Raw genomic sequence first — 21,480 nt, 5'->3', positions numbered from 1 at the left:
AATATGAGTCTTCCAGGCATACAGTAAGCAGGAAAATATGCAAGTTAATACATTTATTGGGACGCGTTATGTTTTTGATTCTTACAAGTAATACATGGGCATGCTCACGGTACTTGATGGAAGACTTGACATGGAAGAGAAGAAACTGTTGAACAAAGTGATTATTTTAGTTTTCTTTATGCACACAAAGTACTCGTAGCCACCGATGTCACATGGACTCATTTTAATCATATCCTTACTAGGGATGCATTGATCCGATACTCAGGATTGGTATCGGGTCAGGTACGGTCATTTTCTGTCAATTTCAAATCTGATATCGTCCGTGTTCTACTCTGCGTTATTGTGAAGCCCCACAAAAGGCATGAAAACATAAAAAAAAAACGTTTTTGTGCACTACATTTCAAGTGTTCTGAAGCTGTTCCATAGTTCAGTGTGAGGTACGGAAGAATATTTTAAGTCATTAAACTCAAATTCACATAAACTGTTCTCTCGGCTGTCATCCTCCATTCGGCATGCAAAACTGTTACTACAGTCAAAACGCTCTTAAAGAGCACTCAACAGGAGACAAAGCTGTCAAGAGAAATGCTCAATATAGCATCGCTACTCATCGATATACCTTCCCAATTTGAAACAAAGAGAATTGTGTAACATTTTACTAGATTTAGTCCACCTCTTATTTGTAAATAAAATGTTTCACTAGATTTTATACTATTGTACACCCATTTAAACTCAGCAAGATATATATATATATATATATATATATATATATATATATAATTTATATATATATATATATATATATCACCCTCTTGTTTTCTGGTGTCCTGGAGTCAGGACATCTTTGGAATTCATCACTCTTCAAACAAAGATGAATGTGATTGCAAGTCCAAAACCTTGGAACCATCAAGACTTTAATCCGAGGCTGCATCTGGACCCTCACCAACGAGGCAATGCATTCATACATCTACAGAGGTTTAGTATTAGTTCTAGACCCAGTTATAAAAGGCACTGACGGTTTACAGGTGTTTAACTCACTTTTTTAAATGAACTTCTCTTTATGATTTTGACACTTGTTTCATGCTCTAATGCATTGATACTGTAAGAAAGTACCACAAAAATATCCTTTCTTAGAGTTTATACGAATGTTCGCTGAACAAACAGATTAGTTGATGCAATATAATTCAGCTACAGTTACTACTGGAAGCTGATATAAATAATTGCAATTAATCATAATCAATTGTAATTATTTATATACATTTCCTTTAATGAGCTGATTTGCTGCATTTGTTTACGACATACACTGAAGCGTGTGACACTTGCCATGATTTCAGCATCTGCCATCTCACTGAGGACATAAATACATAAACAACACCTCCAGAACTGCTCTAAATGTAACTCCACATTAATTGTCCCATTTTATTAGGCTAAAACCAGCGTCATATCATATACACACAGAAACGAGTAAGGTATTCATGATACTGTGTCAGAAATATATTACTATTATGAAATGCTACTACTACCACTATTGTTTAAAAAATTAATAAAACAAAATACAAAATAAACCACACAATATTTCTTTTTAATTTTAATGGTAAATGTCATTTATTTACCAAAAAATTAAAAAATCTGTTTTAAATTTCCTAAATTAAAAAGACAAATTAAATTTGAGTGAAACTTGTTTACTGTTTTTCATGATTTTATTACTTGAAACGATTTTAAATAAAGAATGGCATTGATTTTTGATTTCATTTTAGTTTTTTGCATTATTTTTATTTTTATTGTTTTGCTTTGGTATATACTTATGCATATACATGTATAGATATAGCATGTTTTCTCAATCGTGTGTTGATTCTGGTTTGACAGGTATTTCATTATTTTTCAATTATTAATATTGCTAAACATTTTTAATAGACATTTTTGTTCTCATTTTTGTGAATCATTGTAAATAATTTTCAACAAGATTGTTAAAGGTCATGAAAATTGCATTGAAGGTATTGAATGATTGACAAGTCATGGCAAAGGAAAGCATATACCACCTTCTAATAAGAAAGGAGGATGATACAACATGATACATGAGCATATTTCCAGTGTTTAAACAGGTGGGAGACGCACACAGTGTTCTGATGAGTGGCATAAATGTGACTCAAGCTTTATCTGGTGTGAATGTTTTGCCTCAGTCTGCTTCTCAAACGTTATAAACATGCAAAATTCATACGTTTGAGAATCTGAGTCAAAATTTTCGAGTTTACAGTATAAATATTTAACTGTAAAGGAGGCAGGTTTGGATGACTCACAAAACAACCCATCAAAATGTTATAATTTCTGTATATTTTTCCCTTGTGCTTTGCAGAAAACCCTTCCTAATTTGGTGATCTTGGTCAAAAATGACCAGACGTTTAAAAATAGCTGTTAAATCTCACATTTTATTATATTATCAACAACTTCAGCCTTTTTGCCAGCTTGTTTTCTTTAGGCAAACCAAGTTGATCTGAGCTTTAAAGCATGCTTCCGCTTTATAATAAAATGCTTTATTTATATTGCGCTAACATTTAACTACCATCTTCAAATTATATGCATATTTGGACCAACCATGTTTAAAATGAGAACTTACCCATCTTGGTCTTGGTAGTTCACATTTAGCCTTTTTGTGGAGCCCAGCAACTCTAGGAAAACAGATGGAAATAAAAGTCAGGACATGATGAGATGTTTTCAACAAATCAGTCAGCTGCTGATCCTCCATTAGAGAGGTATGAGGCATGATGATGGCATGAAAGCACTTGTTTTAAATTTTCAACAGGAATCTATTTTGTAATCAAACACAATGTAGATTGATGGTTATGTCATACTTTTTTTTTCCTTTGCGTAACAAAACATTCATTATAAGTATATTTTGTTATCTGAACAATATTTATATGTAAACCCACAATTCTGATTAGAACTGAGTGGTCTTAAAGGGATAGTTCACTAAAAATGATTTGCTCACATGGCATCCCAAATCTGCATGCTATGAATATCAGAATCCTCACACAGCTCTTTCTCATAAAATGACAGTTCATTATGGAAAATATGACTTTTTTTTTAAAACTATCCCTTTAAGACCACTAGGTTCAAAAAAAAAAAAAAGTATACTGTCCTGAGGACCATTCAGTATCCTAACATTCCAAAGTAGGAAGGACTTCTGAATAAACATTTTCATTTTCACTTGAAAAATGTAAACGCAAACATGTGAAGTAATAGAAGCACTGAAAAGTTCAGAGCTCTATGAACCCTAAGGTCTAGAGCCATGGATGAAATCATGAGATCCAGTCAGAAAAATGGAATTTACTGTATACTCAGCCAGCTCAATCTATTAGTACATAAACACAAACAATCTGTAGAACTGCTCTGAGATGAGAGTCATTTCATGACCATTGTTATGAACATAATTATAAATTTAAATAAACTGAAGAGAGATGCTTTTGATTGTTAATATTTAATGAAACCATTAAAATGGAACCAAGAAAACGTATGGGGAAAAAAATACAAAAGCATTTTAGTGCCACCTTTAAAAATAAATAAATAAATAAAATGTAAAATTACAGCCATAATATTAAAGCCATAATATTTTGACAATAAAGTCGAAATGATGAGAATAAAGTCTGAATACTACGAGAATAAAAAGTTGAAATATTTGGAGAATAAAATTGAAATACTACAAGTTATATTATAAAAATAAAGCCTATATGTTTTGAGAATAAAGATTAAAGTTATAATATTTTGATACATCAATTCGTGCATGCAACTGGCCTGGATATTCCAAAGTATCATTTTTTTGAATGTGTCAGTTTTATGGTGAAATACAAACATTATGTAGACTATATTATAATGTTTTTCACGCTCTTTAAATGTGGCATGACATATCGCTTCAGTTTAATGTGCTTTTTTCGTTATATATAATAATTAGACACTATTTTTATTATAAATTAGGCTATAGCTACTGTTTTTCCATGCCTTCTGATGTTCTTTCACTTATATATTTTGCTGTAAACTTGAAATAAAGCATGAACAAATTAGAGGCAAATTATGTTATCGCAACTTGCCTAAAATAAAATCTATACAGATTCTAAAATAGTTCAAGTTAATCGTTAACCCTGCATTATAATAATAAATGTGGCCGTGGTAGCACGCTGTTATTTCAGCCAGCGCAGCACAGCAATTTTTCATCACTAATTGATGGATGTCTAAAATATAGAAATATAGAGAAGTAGAGAACAGTTATTATACACATTAAATCAGTCAGTTCAAACTGGGCTATTTGTATGCGCTATAGATTACTCTCAAATTATCAGAATTAATTTCTATGAACATTTCGACTTTAATCTCGTAATATTAGTATTTTTAATTTTTTTATGTTGCACTAAAACGCCATCGTACATAGGGACGTCAAGTAATCTGTGTTAAATGTTTAATGAATTGCTGTAAAGAATATTGTAAGGACAATACATGCATTTGATGAATCAAACTTTAATTTAAACATTAAAACTTACCAAAAAAACAACAACCCAGAAAAATTTTAAACACTGAATTTGGGAAATAATAAAAATGGCATAAGGCCCTACAAGTCCCAATGCTGTAAAACTGCAATTAGCAGTATTAAGAGAAAACACTGAAACAGAATATTTCAAGGAAAAAAGTGCAGCTTTGTAAGCATTGCAAACATCAAAAAATACCAAACAGTGAAAACATTGTTCGCTCCACCTGTCGCTAAAGGGAGAATGTGATCTAGGTCACTAAGCGAAGAGCGATGAATGTAAGACTGTCCCAACTGTCAGTGACAGTACACAAATCTGTCCTCTAAACAACACAGAGCTGTGTCATCATTTAAAACCGGCTCTGAGCTACACAGCATCCTGACCGCTTTCATCTCGAAACAAACATGGAGGAGTCTTAACTGCAAATGAAAACTGTGTTCTCTTACCTGTCAGTGCACACACAGCTGCCTGTCCCATTTCGGCTTTAAAATGCCACAAACCTTAAACTTTTGTTTTCTTAAATCATCTACTCGTCAATCATTCACCTGCTCAGAATCCTTTCCATCTATTTCATATATCTCAATCCATCACCATCGCGAAAGACCCTCTCTCCTGATCCAAAATTAGAGAAAACCTCGAGTAAACGGATCTATAACTATTTGTTCTCTCCAGCAAAGTGGGAGCCATAGCGATGCAATGAATTCTTCCCCCCACATCTTCTGGATTAAAACCAATCAGAAAAAAATCTTTTATTTATTGTGAAAACTGCATCTATTATTCTGTGATTGTAGGCATCTAAAGCGAAGCAACTTTCAGCTCACTTAAACTATAATAACTCACTCCTGCATTTAAGAGCATGAAAAGGCCTTTCATGGTTCACTTTTCAAGACGTTAAAAACTAAAATGTGTACAGAATGTGAAAAGATGCACTATGTGTCTTTAAAACATTAATCAAAAAACACATTTGACTCAACTTTCACAGTCTCATTATGTTCATCACGTTATTCTAACTTGTCAAATATAAAATGAAAGAGTTGCAGTAAACTTAGTGGGGTGATGGTGAAGTTATGGGACTGATGTGTAGTTTTTTGTAGCTTATTACATCTGGCCTTATTAAAAGCTTTAAAATTGTGAAGAAAACACAAGTCACAGTGCTTATTTTCTGTATTAATCCAAGAGCCAATGAAAAAATGCCTATTATGGTACAGGATTGAAAAAAGTCTAAATCCCCGGTAGCCCGAAATTAATTTACCTAACTGAAATGAAGAAATCAACTGAATTTCACTTGTGGACAAATCAGGAGGATGAAAAACGAATAAAAACATTTTCATGCGCAAATGAAGAGACAGCAATAAAATAAGTAACACTTTAAGCTTTACAAATGAAATAAGGTCTACTTGGTTTTCGGGTACATAAAATGTAATTAGGGTAAAATAACATAGTGAATATAGCTCAATCTTTTTTAAAGTTGTCTTTTGTTATATTAAAAATGATAGGCAGCAGCAGATTTTTAAAGGTTGAGGTCCCCAATTGCACCGATCCAATATTATGATACACATGCAATTTATTTCTCCACTGTTTACATTCACATATGACATAACTAAATGTGTTTCTGAAAAAAACTGTCCAGACATGTATTTTGTAGGGGTGTAATGATTCGCGTATCACGTGGTTCACGGTCATTTTCCAAATCAAAGCGATCATCCTTATGCCTTGTTAGTGAAGACTTCAGAGTGAACAAAGCACGTGTGTGCCAATATTTAGTCATTTGAAATGCACTTGGCAAAGGGAGCAATGTAATTTCCCCATTATCTTCACTTTGATTTCGATACACGATACGCAAATCGATACACCCCTAGTATTTCGATAATTTTGTATGATGTTGCCTGAACAAGCTCAAAGACATAGCGTAAAAGGAATCAATTTTGGTTCATGCACTGTCTAAAATGCCGCAAAGTAATGCTTGTCCTGGACAAGTGGACAAGTGAAGGGGCAAGTGAAAGAATTTCCAGACAAGTAACCCGATTAAAACATCAATTACAAACAATAACTAGGGCAGCACCAAGACTTTGAAAACAAAATATATATATATATATACACACACATACGCAATTTATTTGCATTTGCAATTTTACTGAGGAAATGCATTTATTATTTACTGCAACAGTCAGTAAACACATTTAAATGGCACTATCGATGCAGCTTCAGTGTTTCCTCTGCAGTGGAATGGATTTTGGGGACACTGATTTCATTTAAACAGTAACAACCATACAGTCTACTTATTCTAACCGAATGTATTGATAACATTTAAGAATTTGACCAATGATAACACATGCATTTAGTTAGGTTAGAAAAATACTTCAATACATCTGAAAGTAAGACCTCATTATGCAATGATGAGATTATTGCTTCAGAATGGATTACATGTGTGCCAAATATCAGGCAGTCAAAAATTATTAAAGACAAGGACATGTCAAGGTTTAATTTCAAGAACCGCTATACCCTATTTTGGCCAATCCAAGAAGCCTAACACCCATATGTTTCACACATTGCCACCGCTGATTTCCTATGGATCTGCAAGGTCTGTAAGCCATGCCTTTGGCTCATGCTGGGCTAATCACAGGCCCTGTTGTACTCCAACAGAACCACCCCACTGTGGACTACGCGCCACGGCCAGCGGGCAGAGGGAAAGATGCCAACGGAACTATGAACTTTACATATCGCTGCAGGGGAAGAAAAAAAAAAAGTTGATGTTGTGGGTCTTTCAAGAGGAGGTCGAGTTTCAACATGAGACAACATTCCAGACATGGCTAACCCACCCAATCTCTCAATTTCCATCTACGTCCCCCTCTCTCTCCCTTGCTCACAGTATCCACACAAAAGTGTGCACGCAAACACAAACACCCTTTGTGTCTGTCAACAGTGGTCTTTTCTCACTGAATGGAAAAGCTGCTTCTAATGTGGGCATCTCTCAAATGAAATGAGCCACAGTAACCGCACAGGACTCAACCACTCCCTAAACCCACACAATAAACATAATGAGCCAATTTAAAGGACACCTTGTATCGAGCCATTCATTGTCACTGAGCCTGTTGAGAGTTTTTTTAATGCTTGAAGGTATCTTTCCTTTATAAATATAATCTCCCCTTTTAAAATCAAAACAACATACAGGCACTGAGTGAATCTGACGACTGGAAGTAAACAGGTGAGAAGGCAAAGTGTCTAAGGTATAATCAACAATAGCTTTTTTAGAAATCAGTGTATATTAACAGTAATGTCACTGAAAATGCATCTGTGAAAATGTCAAATTAATGTCAGCTCTTAGTCTTTAATTAATGCCAAGCCCTTACCAAACAAGTTCTAAGATGCAAAACAAACCTGAAAGGACATTTTGCAGCACAGTTAAGCACATACTTCCAATGTTTCATACATATGTATGAAATATAAACTGATTTAATGGCATTCTCAAGTACACAACCATTCTAAAGGTATTGCCAAGCTTTTCTTCAAAAGGAATTAATACTTCTGTTCAGCAAGGCTGCATTAAATTGCATGTATTAAAAATCTTCCACCAAAGATTTTTTTTTTTTAAATAAAGCTGTTCTTTTAAAATTCAAGAATCCTCCTAAAATATAGGATAGTTTCCACAACAACATTAAGTCGTTTTCAAAACTGAAAATAAACAGATTTTAAGAGTAAAGAATAAAAGTTATTAAAATGTAAATAAATTATTGTGAACCAAATCTTAGAACTTATGGCTCAAAAAAGGAAAGGTTTCATGTTAGGTCAAAAATGTGGTTAAATTCATACAAAAAGTGTAATTTATTAAAAAAAACAGTTAATTATAAAGGGGATAAATTGCAATGTCTGGGAATTATAGTAAAAATAATTATGCAAGATACATTTTTAAACCTTTTGATAATCGAAGTTGTGCCACCAACCTGCCATTTTGTCTTCATGAGACAAAAAAAAAAGCATGACCATGTAGGATTTTAAAAATCACATTTTAACATAAGCAAAATACATGTTTCTGAATTCTTAAATGGAAAAGAATAGCCCTAAGAAAACCATTGTGGTATTCATGGCTGAAAAATACACACTACTACTTTTTTTTTAATTTACAGGAACAGAAGCAAGTGTCAGAGGTCAATCTCTCAACAGATTAGATAATGACTTTAATTAGATGGATCACTAGTGATTTGGTTTGGCTTGCCAGAAGCAATTTGGGGTAACAGAGTTGACTGACCTACCTACAGTTTGTTCCAGTAAACAGCACAGCAAAACACAAGCTAAACAACTTCTCTTATTAGTAACATTATCAGCCACCTCTTGATTGAACCACCCAGCTATACCCCTTTACCCACACAGATTTCAGCATCTTTATGTGTGGCGCACAAGACCTGGCAGTCACATTACTGTTATCCCATGAGCCTTTGTGACAGTCTGTTCAAAGGGAATTACCGCGACAAAATAGGAAAAAGGTTTTACTGTAATACCTTTCCAAAACACTGGATCTTGGCTCATTTCTCAAACAACGTTCTGCCACATGATGAAAGCCTCCCTGAACAAAACAACTGGAAAGTTGTCAAGGTGTCTGAGCTCGCCGTCAGTGGATGAGCGGAGATAAACGAAGGACCTGGTTACGTAACAGACACAACGTGACTGTGCACAAAGGTGACTTACTGGCTCTGTGTACATTTGAAATAATGTAAATGATCTCGCAAAGGACTCAAACAAACCTATGTCTGAAAGGCAAAGTTTCACCGATTGTCATTCTGCAAAATGCAAAACCAACGCTGGGCCATGAACATGGAGTATGTTAGGAAGGTTTCTTTAGAAATGTAATGCAATAAAGATTACAAGTGACCCATATTTAGGTAGCATGTGTAACTATTTCAGTTTCTTTATTAAAAGGTAACTAATTACATTTGATTGCTTTATTCAATTTCTAATGGATGTTTTAAATCGTTTTCAAACATTAGAACAGGCATGGTTAACCAGCACTCAACACATTAAAGGTTTAAAATTGTTTTTGGGTACGACAGCTCGTCCCTGGAGCAATACCCTTAAAAATCCTGCAGCATTGGTGTTTCGTGTTTTAGAGCAGTCGATGTAAATATTCAATGTTACCGCCTTTGCAATCATTAAAATTAAAAATAAAAAGTAACTAATTTAATTGCACGTTTTTCCTCAGTAACTGTAACAGATTGCAGTTACATTTTTCTGTTACATGTACCTAGTTGCTCCTCAACAATTATTATGAAATAAGGAACATTCCACAAAAATCAAGGCCTTTTTTTACTTGTAATGTTTTAATGTAAGTTTAAAATATGAATAATGAAGACACCTGTTTTCGATACAAGCATTACTAGAAAATATATTATTAGAACTCACATGCCACTTTATATAGACATTAAACCTAATCAATGTCATCCCTGTTAGCCACATGTCAAAACCTGTTACTCTAAAAAGTAACAGGTTTGACGATTCCAAACAAATTTGCTAATTGCTTACAAATAGTCAAGTTCAAAAGCACATATTGTACACTAGACAGGATTTAACTTGTAAATATTGATTACATTTAATGTATTATATTTAATGCAAGAAACTCTTGTTTAAATTTACATTTTAAAAATGGTAACAGGATTGATATTGCTTGATTCCCCCCTCAGTTAAGTCTCAAAAATCATCAAAAATAGAACATTATGGAGGAGTTAGAGGAACATTCTTGGGTTTTAAGTGTAGAAATCCTGGTTGACAGATGATGCAACCTGCTAGAAATAATGTCACTTTAATGTACATTGTTCTACAAGGGTTGTATGAGGGTAACGGGGCTGACATGAAGTCAGCGGACATCAATAAAATGATTTATATTTTACTGAAAAAATGCATACTCGTCAAAAAAATATGCAAATGTGATTTTTATATCATTGTGCCTTCATTTTGCAAATTAAAAGTCCTTCTGAAAAAAAAAAATTAGAGTGTGGTTAGACCAAAAACCTTACCAGCATAAAAGCTATTTAAAATAATGTTTAATTTGATGTAATATTGATGAAAACAATTACTATCTAAAGTAAAGTTCAACGTTTATTTGTTGTTAAATTAAATGCGTTCATTATTTCTTAGGAATGTAAAAGGCACTGATTTGTGGAATGACCCATAAATAAATCAAACCACCAAATCAAGAGATATACATGCTTTCTAAAATTCAAAGTCTTAATATTTCTGTTCACAACTATACTATAACACACTCTGCAACAAAAAAAAATACTACTAACAAAGACTACATGCGCATCCATGATTACCATCTTTCTATTCCTTTTCAAAATTTTAAATCTTTAACCAATCATGTACAAGGACGTTAGAAAGAATGTATTTAAGATAATCTTTACAGACCGATCCTAGTTACTCACTTGAACGAAGATAAAATCATTACGACAAAAGCAGACATGGTGTTCTAGTTTCATATCTCTCAAACAGTCTGGTTCCTTTACCTGCTTTTGTATAGCTGTTTTGGTGCTGATGACTGTAAACAAAGCTGCAGACAACCAGCCAGCCTGAATTGAGCATACGTTTACCCTGCTAGTCTGTGCATAAAGACGTTTCTCCAAAAAGGACTTTTTAAAAATCACGGAAGCTTCAATTAATCATTTTTGTGAAATTAATGCCTCTGGAAATAACTAGGCCAGTAACGTCTTGTTTAAGAATATCTGTTCTGAATGAGCTGAAGCTCAGGGGATCATATGACCAATGGCCATAGTGATACCAAAGATTATGTTAAGTCTCAATGTGGGTCATTATTCAGCTTTACAATACAGAACATTTGGGTCACAGAGGTCAAATATAATCCAGGCTATTGTCTCACTATAATAAAGTGAAACTAATAAGGGCATGTATGTGTAAGCGCAATATTTATTCAAATACTTTTATGAAATTACTCTAGCTTTCTAACTATTTGCTCTACCTATTACATAAGCCAGTGAGGATGCGAATGTGTTGAGGATTTTGAAGCCCGTAGAGATTCATTATCATTTGCATCACCGATGAAACCAGGAGTGAAACAGGAAAGGCGAGTCAAATCAAAGCTGAAAAGTTAAGTAACTACACAACAAAAATCACGCCCATATTTATTATAGTTACAAACAATCGCTTTCCCTTCGACGCCATGTACTAACCAGAAGCGACGCCGCGTTTCCAACAACAAGTGGTTTGTCTCTTTTCACCCAAAGAAACAGAACATATTTGATATTTAAATGTACAGCTATGTGCCGTGGGATTCAGACCAATGAGATTTCACGGTGCACCGCCACGGAAACAAACCAAATGTTCACCAATATGCCATCACAGTTAGATTTACATGAGACATCCTTTATCATTCTGCCTGGTTTACCCACAGGGTGGAAATAATGCAAAACAGGCTTTACGCAAAACTTAACCTTTGAGGACTTTGGGCATAATTTAGTGTCGCTGCTAAATGACCAGCCTTTTAAAAATTGCTTGTTAATCTCCAATTACGCTATATAATCACCAAATCCTCAACTAAATAATTCTGTCAACTTATTTCAAATTAGTACGGATATTGCATACGTCTTTTTGAACAAACTGTACGTAGGCCTGGGACGTTGCTAGTATACCTCGTGTGAGCAAAGTCGGCACGATAGCACTTTTGTGAAAAATGAAATCTTTTCTACAGTCAACAATCACTTTAAGACAATTAAAACAAAAGCAGAAGAGCGCGTTCTCATGCAGTCTTTTCTAATAAATGTGAGGACCTAGATGTAGGATGTTGTTTGTGTGCGCTGTTGGTGTTTTCTACAGTAGCCTTGTGTTCTGTAGACTAATTAACCTAAAAATAGTAAATGTATGCAAGCTCTCACATAATGCTAATAATACTGTCCATCCTTTAATTAATCTCCAGTTTCGATGAATATTTAAAAGCTGACTGTCAGATGCAGGACCTGTTCGTAAGTTGAAGGGACGGCTGACTTACAGAGTTTATACTAGATCTAGCGATGACTGACAACATCGCTCATGGATTAACTCATTGAGCAGATTCCAAAACAGTCCTGAGTAGCCTGACCCATCTGTCATGAACAAGAGGAGAGAGAATTAAAACGTGTACAAGCTTGTGTAAAACATTCTTTATGTGGAAAAACTCATACGGAACTGGTATTTGTACCGCAGCGGTTTACAGGCCTGCAATATTTTTAGGCAACAAAAGCGGCTGAAAGCAAAATAGCCCTTATGACGGTGTGCTGAAATCCAGCTCTCTTTAAAGTTAATCTGTCAGTTTGCCATATGGGTTATCCCTGATTTGTAACAAGACAGGTGGGGGTAGAGATGAACACCGGATTACAGATTTTGGCAAAAAGGAAAGAGGTTGTTGAGAATTTCAGGTCTCGAAGCTCCATTTAAGCCAATATAAGATGCAGTAAGCTCAATCAACAGAATTAGAGGTACAATCATTATTTTAATAATAACGTTATTATTATAATGAAAAATAATACTATTTTTAATAGAATTGCTGTTGGGGTTGATTTTTGTATGCTGGACTTTTCGGATATGAATGCATCCAAACAACAAGTCCCCTCTCTAAATTATTTCTGATTATCTATATCAATCAGACGCAAGTCACAATAAAATGATGATCCGATGATACGTCTCTTCTTTCGTTTCATCTGAATTTTTAACAAATAAGGTTACAATTAAAGTGAGGCAGTTACACCACCTTAATGAAATATATATATATATATATATATATATATATATATATATATATATATATATATATATATATAACATATTTATATATACTTAATAAAAAAATTGTACTTTTTGTATCCTAAATTGGTATGCTTACATTGGAACAACTAATTTTGCAGAAGTAGTGCTGAAATCCAACTAAAGATATACTGAGCTGTTGCAAGTATGCTTCAGGTACAATATCTTGAATTTAAAAACTGATATTATTCATAGACCATACGATCACCATCAATAGTGGCATTAAAACATTTTAGGCAAAAATACAAGTAAAGTTATCTAATTATAACATTAAGTCTCAATTCATATGTCTGCTTAGTATGAAATACATTTATTTTTAATATATTACTCTTTTTACTCTGGAAATGAAAGTAAATGAGGCACTTTTTAAGAAATCTTCCCACAAAGGTTACTGAGAAATTCTTGGCGTTGCCTTGTTTTGTAAAACCAAACCCACTCCCAAAAATCTCCAAGGCACTTCTTCATGAAAGTGATTAAGATTCACATGGCATTGCGTGACAAGAAACACATTTAATGTTAATATACAAAGACTTCACACTGCAATCCATATCCTGAAGCAGAATATGACCATCATCGTACTGTAACCTTCCAGATTTGCAGAGGAGTTCACTGACCGTCTGACCCGCCATGAACTGACCCTGTTTGGCCTCCAGACGAAGCAGTCTCCATCTGCTTGGGGAAGACTTACAGACCGTCCTCAAAACATCCTCTGCAGGTGCACTTGCACCAACTTGGCCAATAACTGACCCTTGACCCTCGCCTAGTGAGTAGACAGTCTACTGGATTTAATCCCCAAAAAGGATTTAACGTGACACTGCAACTGCAGTTGATGTCTGAAGGTACTTATTTGCATCCAGTGTTTACATGAAGCGCATACATTACTGGAATGGTCAAGAGAAGCTAATGGTCTTTTCATGTTCGGTTTGGATGCAGCTGTTGTTTGGTGTCATACAGGGCTGATTCAGCAATTAGTGTAGCGTTATTGCCACTGCTGTTGCAGCTCAGATGTTAAATAAATGAGTCCCTGATGGTTAATCTTAATATTAGGCACAGCTCTATCTAGGCAAGTCAAATTAACAACTTATGGGCTTGAAAATGAATTCTTCACCTCAAGTGTATTCTGGGACACAATAACAGCATTTTCAAGAATGAGTGTAGAGGGCGTAAGGTAGCAGGTCTCATTGAAGTATTTTAAATGTGAAACAGAAACTTTCGAAAGATAATTAAATGACGTATAATCTGATAACGTTTCCAAATGACTGCTGCCAAAAGAAGATATATGAAAAAAAAAAAAAAGAAAAAGCAGCCTACTTACTATTTCGGTTGGTCTTAATCTTGGCCAGAAGTTTGTGAGCTAAAGGAAGGTCTCCATTCTTCACAGCCAGAAGAAGGTCCTGCTCCTTTCCCATGGCTTTCGTCCAGCTTCCAGAAGTGTTATAATCTGGATTCACAATGTCATGATTCTCTCTGTTCATGGAACTTTGGATGTGGCTTTTGGTTTACCTTACCGCTTTTTGTTTTGTTTTTACACATATGGTCTGACCACTTAATTTATGGTCCTAAGCAACATGAAGTAGATGACTGCATCCTTAAAGCCAGAACATCACAAGCAAACCTAAGGGAGAAACAGGCACGCTCTATTATCATGGCTCGGTTTGTACAGTCACGCACACGTTTAAATAATATTTGTACATAAAACGCAACTTTGCTGTTGTTTTAAGAAATGTTATTGCATTTTGAGTCTGTATCTTTAATTACAATAAACAAGCAACCAATCACTTCCAAGGCAACCTGAGCGCTTCTGTGATCGTTTCGTTAGGGAAAGTGCACTAGGACGGATAATAATACATATAAAATGAACCATAAGCATTAATGGCAACTTTCGTGAACGGTTACCTCTATAGGTGCTATTTAATCCAATTTTAAATAAGTAATGCACTTGTCGTGTCTAGGATCACATACTCACCGGCGCGTAGTCAGGTCGATATAATGGCTTCGAGCCACTTCTTCCACGAAACCGACGAAGTTCAATAAGTGTAATCCCGTTTATGTTTTCCGTTTCTGTTCGGTAAATCGCAAAAGAGCAATGCCATACTTGAACGTGTTTGACACAACGCAAGTGGCCGGTGCGTGAACGCGCACGGATCAGTCACGCGCCCGCCTGCTGCTCGCTCTTCCTGAAAGGTGCGCTGTGAAGACTCTTGTATATTCCAGAAAAAGGATCCCACAAACGACGAACAACTCCTATAAAATACTCTGTGTTCAAATTGCAGGACGCAATGCTCCAGATACGTCTATATCGTGTCGTGCAGCTTGAATGTATGCCGTAAGTGTTAATTCGACGCTAATTTAACAGTTATTTCACAACGGCCCGGGTATTCGTTGACGGTAATTCAGTTAAGGAAAACATCTGGGACTCCGATGTTGATTCGTTGTAGTTTTTAAAGTTAGTGCGACATCTAGTGACTAGACGCTGTAATGTCCTGAGAGCATAAACTAGTTCAGGGCTGTCAAACTCAAATCCTTGGAGGGAGGGCCCTGCGTGCTTGAGATTTCACTCTAATTAAAACACATGTGATCCAAGTAATCAAGTATTTCAGGCTTATTTGAAAATTAATTATTTGGAACAAAAACTTTCAAGGGCTCTGGCCCTTCAGGAGTTGAGTTCGACACCCCTGAACAAGTTAAGTTGAGGGCGTGATACCTAACGCAGACACAAGGCTTTTTTTTTTTTTTTTTTTTTTTTATTTAAACAAGAAAAGGATCTTAATGTTCAAATTAGTTGCAAAGAGACACTCATAATGTCAGTGTGCAACATAATCTGTTTCTTCCTAAAATGGATTAAATCTCTTTTTTTAGAGTTGCAATGCAATAATAAATTTCTTCCGAGATTTGTTTAGGTGTCAAATTTTCCCAAATACATCCAGATACATTTGTCATCATGAAATTTCTTCCTGGTTCTCATCTCCAAACGATAATCATAATTAGCATAAAACACTAGTTTAGTGCGTTTGGTGTCATAGTAGCAGTTGTAATGTTTGCGATAATCATCAGCGCTAAAGGCATACACTTTCACCTGCAGGAGAGCAGGGAAAAAATTATGGCATGCTATAAAACAATAAGCCCTGGGGTCAGTTCATCTGTAAGCATGAGATATTATTATCATCATCATCATTACAACAATAACCCTTACAACATGTGTGCATGGCCAGCAGAAGAGTAAATGCTCCATTAGTTGGCCTGACCAGCCACCATCTTTTTGTTTTCAATAATTTTGCCCTAAGAAACCTAAAATGAAAAATGTAAGACACAGGCATCAACAAATCTCTCACCTGTTACTCACATATCTGAGAAAGTCTGGATGGAGGATGTAGTAAGAGCTTTCATTAAAATGGCCGCTGTATTAATTGCTTGGCCTTCAAAACAATAAATAATAACTCAATGAACACGAGGGCATCCTTATACCACAACAGTCAAGCACAAAGCAGATAATTAAGTGAAAAAGACTAATCGTTCTCATCTTTGTTTCTCCACCACCCTTATGATGTGAGGAAAGAAAAAGACGACACAGGAGTCAAAAGAAAGCTTATCTGTATATTTAAACTGCGAAGGTTGTGACAAATGTAAAGGGCAGATTTTGCAACAAGAAAGACTTCTGCATAATATCGAAGGTTGCGCATTTATTAGGAAGATGCAGCAAGAAAACACGAGTGTCTAAAAATCAACGCTAAAGTTTGCCGTCTTTACCTTCATGAGGTTAAACTGAATGCGTGAAGCAAACTGCTCAAATAACCACAACATTAATATGAACACCGGAAAAATAAGATTGACAGATAAACATTATGTGCATAAAAGTTTCGTTCGTTACAGCAGTAGTTTCCCTATTAGCTCATCCCAAACAACAGAAACCTGGCATGTTTATTTTTATTTCAGAATCACCACTGGCTGGTAAGAAACTGCATTTTATTTCAATTAAAAATAAGATAAAGACCCTGTGTAAAAATGCAGCACGTTAGGATTCTGAGCAGCCTTTGGAGCTGCCAGAGAAAAAAAAAAAGTAAGCGAGGAGCGTCTCGTTTGGTAACTGCAACTCTGTGATTAATTCGGCTATTTTTCAGTTACTTGGTCTGTGGGCCATAACAAATCATCAGGTGGGCTGTATATTTTGCGCCACTGGTACAATATTGATTAATAATTACTTTTCTGTTAGGATGACTTACTTTCGTCCACGATATGCTCCTGAAGGTGTTTTTCTATTCTTCATAAGAGACTCAAGAAAGTTGTAGTCTCTTGGACCCTCGGGATTAGAACATATTTAATGTCCTTTCATTAAAAAAAAATAGCCAAAGTAGCCCTCATATAGGAACATGTGATAGTTTAGACACACCTAGTCAGCAGGAATCTCTTTTTATTAACCATGAGTGACTGGATTGAGGGATGTGCTGTGTGCACATAAACACACGTCCTTTTCCCAACATCCTTCAGCATTCACCCCAGCGGGAAAAAAAACAAGTGATTAAATAAAAGGGTCACCCAAAAATGAAAACTGTCAAATGATTTAATCACCCACAAGCCATGCTATAAAATCCACTCGTGCTTGATATTTAGCGTTTGTCAACAGGTAAATTACACGTTGTGTCCGTGTTCTTTAATTTGCTCGTTATTATTATATAACGCGCGGATATTTCCACGCCCTGTTTAGTAAAACTGCCCCTAAAACTATCCTTGCGTTGAATGGGTGTACTATTTTTTGGCTTCAAAATGTCAACCCCTATTCCCTGCTACTATAAAGGCCACTGCCAGGACATTTTTTTAATACAACTCCAACCGCATTTGTTTAAAAGTAGAAAGCCGTATAGATCTAATGGCATGAGGACAATTTTCATTATGCCTTTAAGAGGTTTGACAAGAAAATTTACACATAACTCTGACTGAATTCAGCTGCCAAGCAAACATTTCAGTTTACCTGAACACAATCTCTTTTCCCAGTCAGGAGTCATTGAGAAGGCCGCCGGTCCCAACAACAGCGCAACGAACACAGACGTCCTTCGATCTTGTGGGTACTTGTAGAAACAGGTTGATGCTGTCAACAGCTGCTTTTGTGGCTATAAAAATGCATTATTCTAAAACCATGTCTTAATGAACCAACATGCAACGTATTGCATTTATGATTTCAGATTAAACAAACCTGCGTAATATTGTCCCATGTAGCCGAAAGGGTTGTTGAAGTGATAAAGTCGCTTCCACTCACTCATGCTGAGACGATCGCTTCGTAAAAACAGCTGGATGTTTGGAATAAACTTCTCCTTAAATTTGGGATTAGAGGAATTTCGCAAAGTGCCTTCAAACCTGCAAAACCTGACAGATAAAAACGGGTTGAGAAGCTGTATGTTTACCGCTTGATTGGGCCTATTACAGAAGACTCAAGTGAGCTTGAGCTGCCTATCTAGGCAACATGTTTTAGGACATGGACATTAGACTGTCCACCCTGATGTGTACGCACCTTAACAATAAATACAAAAAAATCTTACGCTTGGTAGTTTACATTGTGTAAACTTGAGTAGTACACGCCGCTTGCCTAGCTCTCACGCAGGGATGCCAATTTTTCACAGGACTCAAAACTAGATCCAAAGTACCCCGGGGGGATTTTGAGCCGCCCTCACATCTCGTTCACATCAGCATATTTAAATAAGCAGTAGAGGCCAGAGCTAATAACGTTCGCCCTTATTTCCTTCTCCTCCTTCTTTTCCTCATGTGGAGTGAAGAGGTGTGCCGAGGTGTGTCATAGTCCTCTCACCTCCTGTAAAACGTATTAATCAATGTTTAAACGCGGTCTGTTCTTCACGAAAAAATATTAATGTTTAAACGCAGCCTGTTCTTCACAGAAACCGGAAAAGAATACCGAGACTCCCTCTGCTTTTGATGTATTTGTGTTTTAATAAGAGTCTAATGATTCCAGTCACACAAGTCTCTTCAAAGTCTTTATTCTCAAGGGCCACGGACAGAATAAGTTTGTGAACCCTTTAAAGACATCTTTTTTTTTTCTGTGCATTGCCAAACAAACTTTCTTAATCAATCTTTCTTAAGATTGTTGCATTTTTCATACTGCTTTGATGAATTGTTCACAGTGCAGTCCAGGGTGTAGAAAGTAGAAATGTGTAATTCATAATAAAGATTAAAAAAAATACACAAACTTGGATACTTTACTGTAAATATTGAAATGTATAAATATCACCTTTATCTCCTTAAAAACAATTTAACTGTATTACAACCTGCTTTCACTTGCAGCATATTATAGATCATTTCTTTAGTTTTAGTCCATAGCTTTTTAAGAAAGATTTTCACAGAGAGTCTCCTTCTGTCTTTCATGTGTTAATATCTTTGGATAAAATCGAATGATTACAGGCCCATGCAGTTTCTTTCAAGTCTTTATCTCCAGGGAAACGGTTAATAAAGAATATTATTATTTATTTTATTTTTTTACTTTTAACAGTTGGAGCACTTGCGGTGGTCTTTTGTGATAAATTTGTATGCGTCCAATTTTCAAGTAATTTTCATAACCCATTACTAATATATGTACAATACAAATTATAGGACAGCAGACATGTGGGTCATTGAAAAGATATAGATCACACTATAGACTCTCTTGACTTAATGTTACCTGTCACAAATGTATCAGAACATCCAATCTACTCTCTTTAAAATTATTTCAGTGGCCTATATGGAAGAATAAATGCTCATGGGTTTTTTTTGTAAATCAAATCAAGAACACAATGATATTTCTTTCCTGGCTTCTTTCCTCTGCAAAAGGCCTTGGATTGACTTTTTGTCGTAATTTTCAAAGTTTTAAAGTATGTTAAATTTTTTTTATAAGAGCATACTTTTCAGTTTGTTCCAGTTATGTTGGTTGGTCTTGAAGGCTACCCTGAGTTGACTCAGTTCAGTGACGGGAGAAACAAACCTTTTCAAAGCTTTGAATCAATTCAACCAATTGCTTAACAAAATGATTCATTTTCAGGCTGGTGTTTAAACCGCACAAATGCAACAAAAACTCATGCCAGATTAAGCAAAAATTAAAACAGCTTTTACAAACCCAATGAAAAGGCTTTCCTGAAGATATAATATACAGCGGTGGCCAAAGTTATTGTAACACTGGGTATTTTCACTAGCTAAAGAGTAGTTTCAGTAGGAAATATCAGTTTACATTTTCAAACATTAATTTTGCCATTAATTATAATAAACCAGTGAGAGTTTAAATATTTAACAATTGATGTATAATCTGATCTCTGGCTGATACTGTGTGATAATTAAGACATGTGTCGCGTGCATTCTTTTCCCAGCATCCTCCTCATGGCCTACTGTAATATAGCTTTGACAAGATGTTCTGGTTACACAAAATAGTGGACTGATTTAATCTGCCAAACAAATATTTGGAACATCTAATATTTACCTGAACACATAATCAGAGTCCATCTCCTTTCCTAGCCAACATGTTTCGGATTAAATCAATTGCGATTAACCGTTTGACAGCACTAGTTATTCATATGGCCAAAAGGGGCATATAAAAATACACCCATAAATCAATCGATCAATCACGTTGTTTCAGTTTAGTAAATGTTCTTCGTGGTCCCAAGACGATAGACTGTAGTGTAGTGACATTGCCTAGTCTGTAAAATGTTACAAAAACAGTCAGAAGAAGTGAAGTTTGTTTGACATTTGCATTATTTAAGCTGTTTGAAGCGGAAATAGCTCTCTTTAACTTTCGCTTATTTAAATAGAAGGTCCGTGCGAGAACCAATCAGGGTTGTGTGCAGTTTATTCACCGCCTTCTTTTCCTTATTTGGAATAAAGCGCGTGCTGCGGAGCGCGCGCTAAGAAGGAGCTCGCGCCAACGGCGGAGGTGGAGGATGTTGTACTTTACAGAGGACAAGCGGTAATATATGAGTAATATACACAATATATAAGTGTAAATGTAAAACCATGCCGCATAATATTTAGTTGTACTTTTTTTTTTTTTTTTTTTGCAATTGGACAAGGAGAAAGTCTTTCCCATGAAAACACTGATTAATGACATCGCTGTCTAATAGGGTTGGCTTTGGGGGGGAAAAAATCTTGTAAAAGGATAGCTACACATAAAAGATTAATGCTCAGAGACAGTTTGTACTTCACAAAGACTATTTCTGTCTTT

The 21,480-nt window shown here is 35.4% G+C and overlaps 2 protein-coding genes across 11 annotated transcripts in view; both read right to left on the bottom strand.

Annotated features, from left to right (window-relative positions):
• caskin2 (CASK interacting protein 2) overlaps window positions 1-15,653 on the bottom strand; it is a 46,817-nt gene extending 31,164 nt beyond the window's left edge. For 3 of the 10 annotated variants that reach the window (XM_043253304.1, XM_043253307.1, XM_043253308.1), the window contains exons 1-3: window positions 15,259-15,647; window positions 14,608-14,907; window positions 2,612-2,663 (exon numbers count right to left, since the gene is read on the bottom strand). In XM_043253304.1, coding sequence (XP_043109239.1) covers window positions 2,612-2,663; window positions 14,608-14,767 — 212 coding nt within the window. In that variant the 5' untranslated portion in view covers window positions 14,768-14,907; window positions 15,259-15,647. Of the gene's footprint in view, window positions 1-2,611; window positions 2,664-4,957; window positions 5,125-14,607; window positions 14,908-15,254 lie in introns of those variants that run through there. The other 7 variants (XM_043253299.1, XM_043253301.1, XM_043253305.1 and 4 more) reach the window with 6 other exon arrangements.
• A 535-nt stretch (window positions 15,654-16,188) lies between these two features.
• On the bottom strand, window positions 16,189-20,765 carry st6galnac1.2 (ST6 (alpha-N-acetyl-neuraminyl-2,3-beta-galactosyl-1,3)-N-acetylgalactosaminide alpha-2,6-sialyltransferase 1, tandem duplicate 2). The gene is given in 9 exon segments (XM_043254354.1): window positions 16,189-16,361; window positions 16,480-16,580; window positions 16,625-16,708; window positions 17,513-17,597; window positions 17,600-17,615; window positions 17,676-17,771; window positions 18,330-18,397; window positions 18,481-18,701; window positions 20,743-20,765. Coding segments are annotated over 9 exon segments (867 nt in total).
• Between the last annotated feature and the right edge of the window lie 715 nt (window positions 20,766-21,480).

This window comes from Puntigrus tetrazona, chromosome 12 (assembly GCF_018831695.1).
Source record: "Puntigrus tetrazona isolate hp1 chromosome 12, ASM1883169v1, whole genome shotgun sequence".
In the NCBI taxonomy this organism is placed as follows: domain Eukaryota; kingdom Metazoa; phylum Chordata; class Actinopteri; order Cypriniformes; family Cyprinidae; genus Puntigrus; species Puntigrus tetrazona.
Note: the sequence above shows the minus strand (reverse complement) of the source record. Positions and strands in the feature narration are given on the sequence as shown.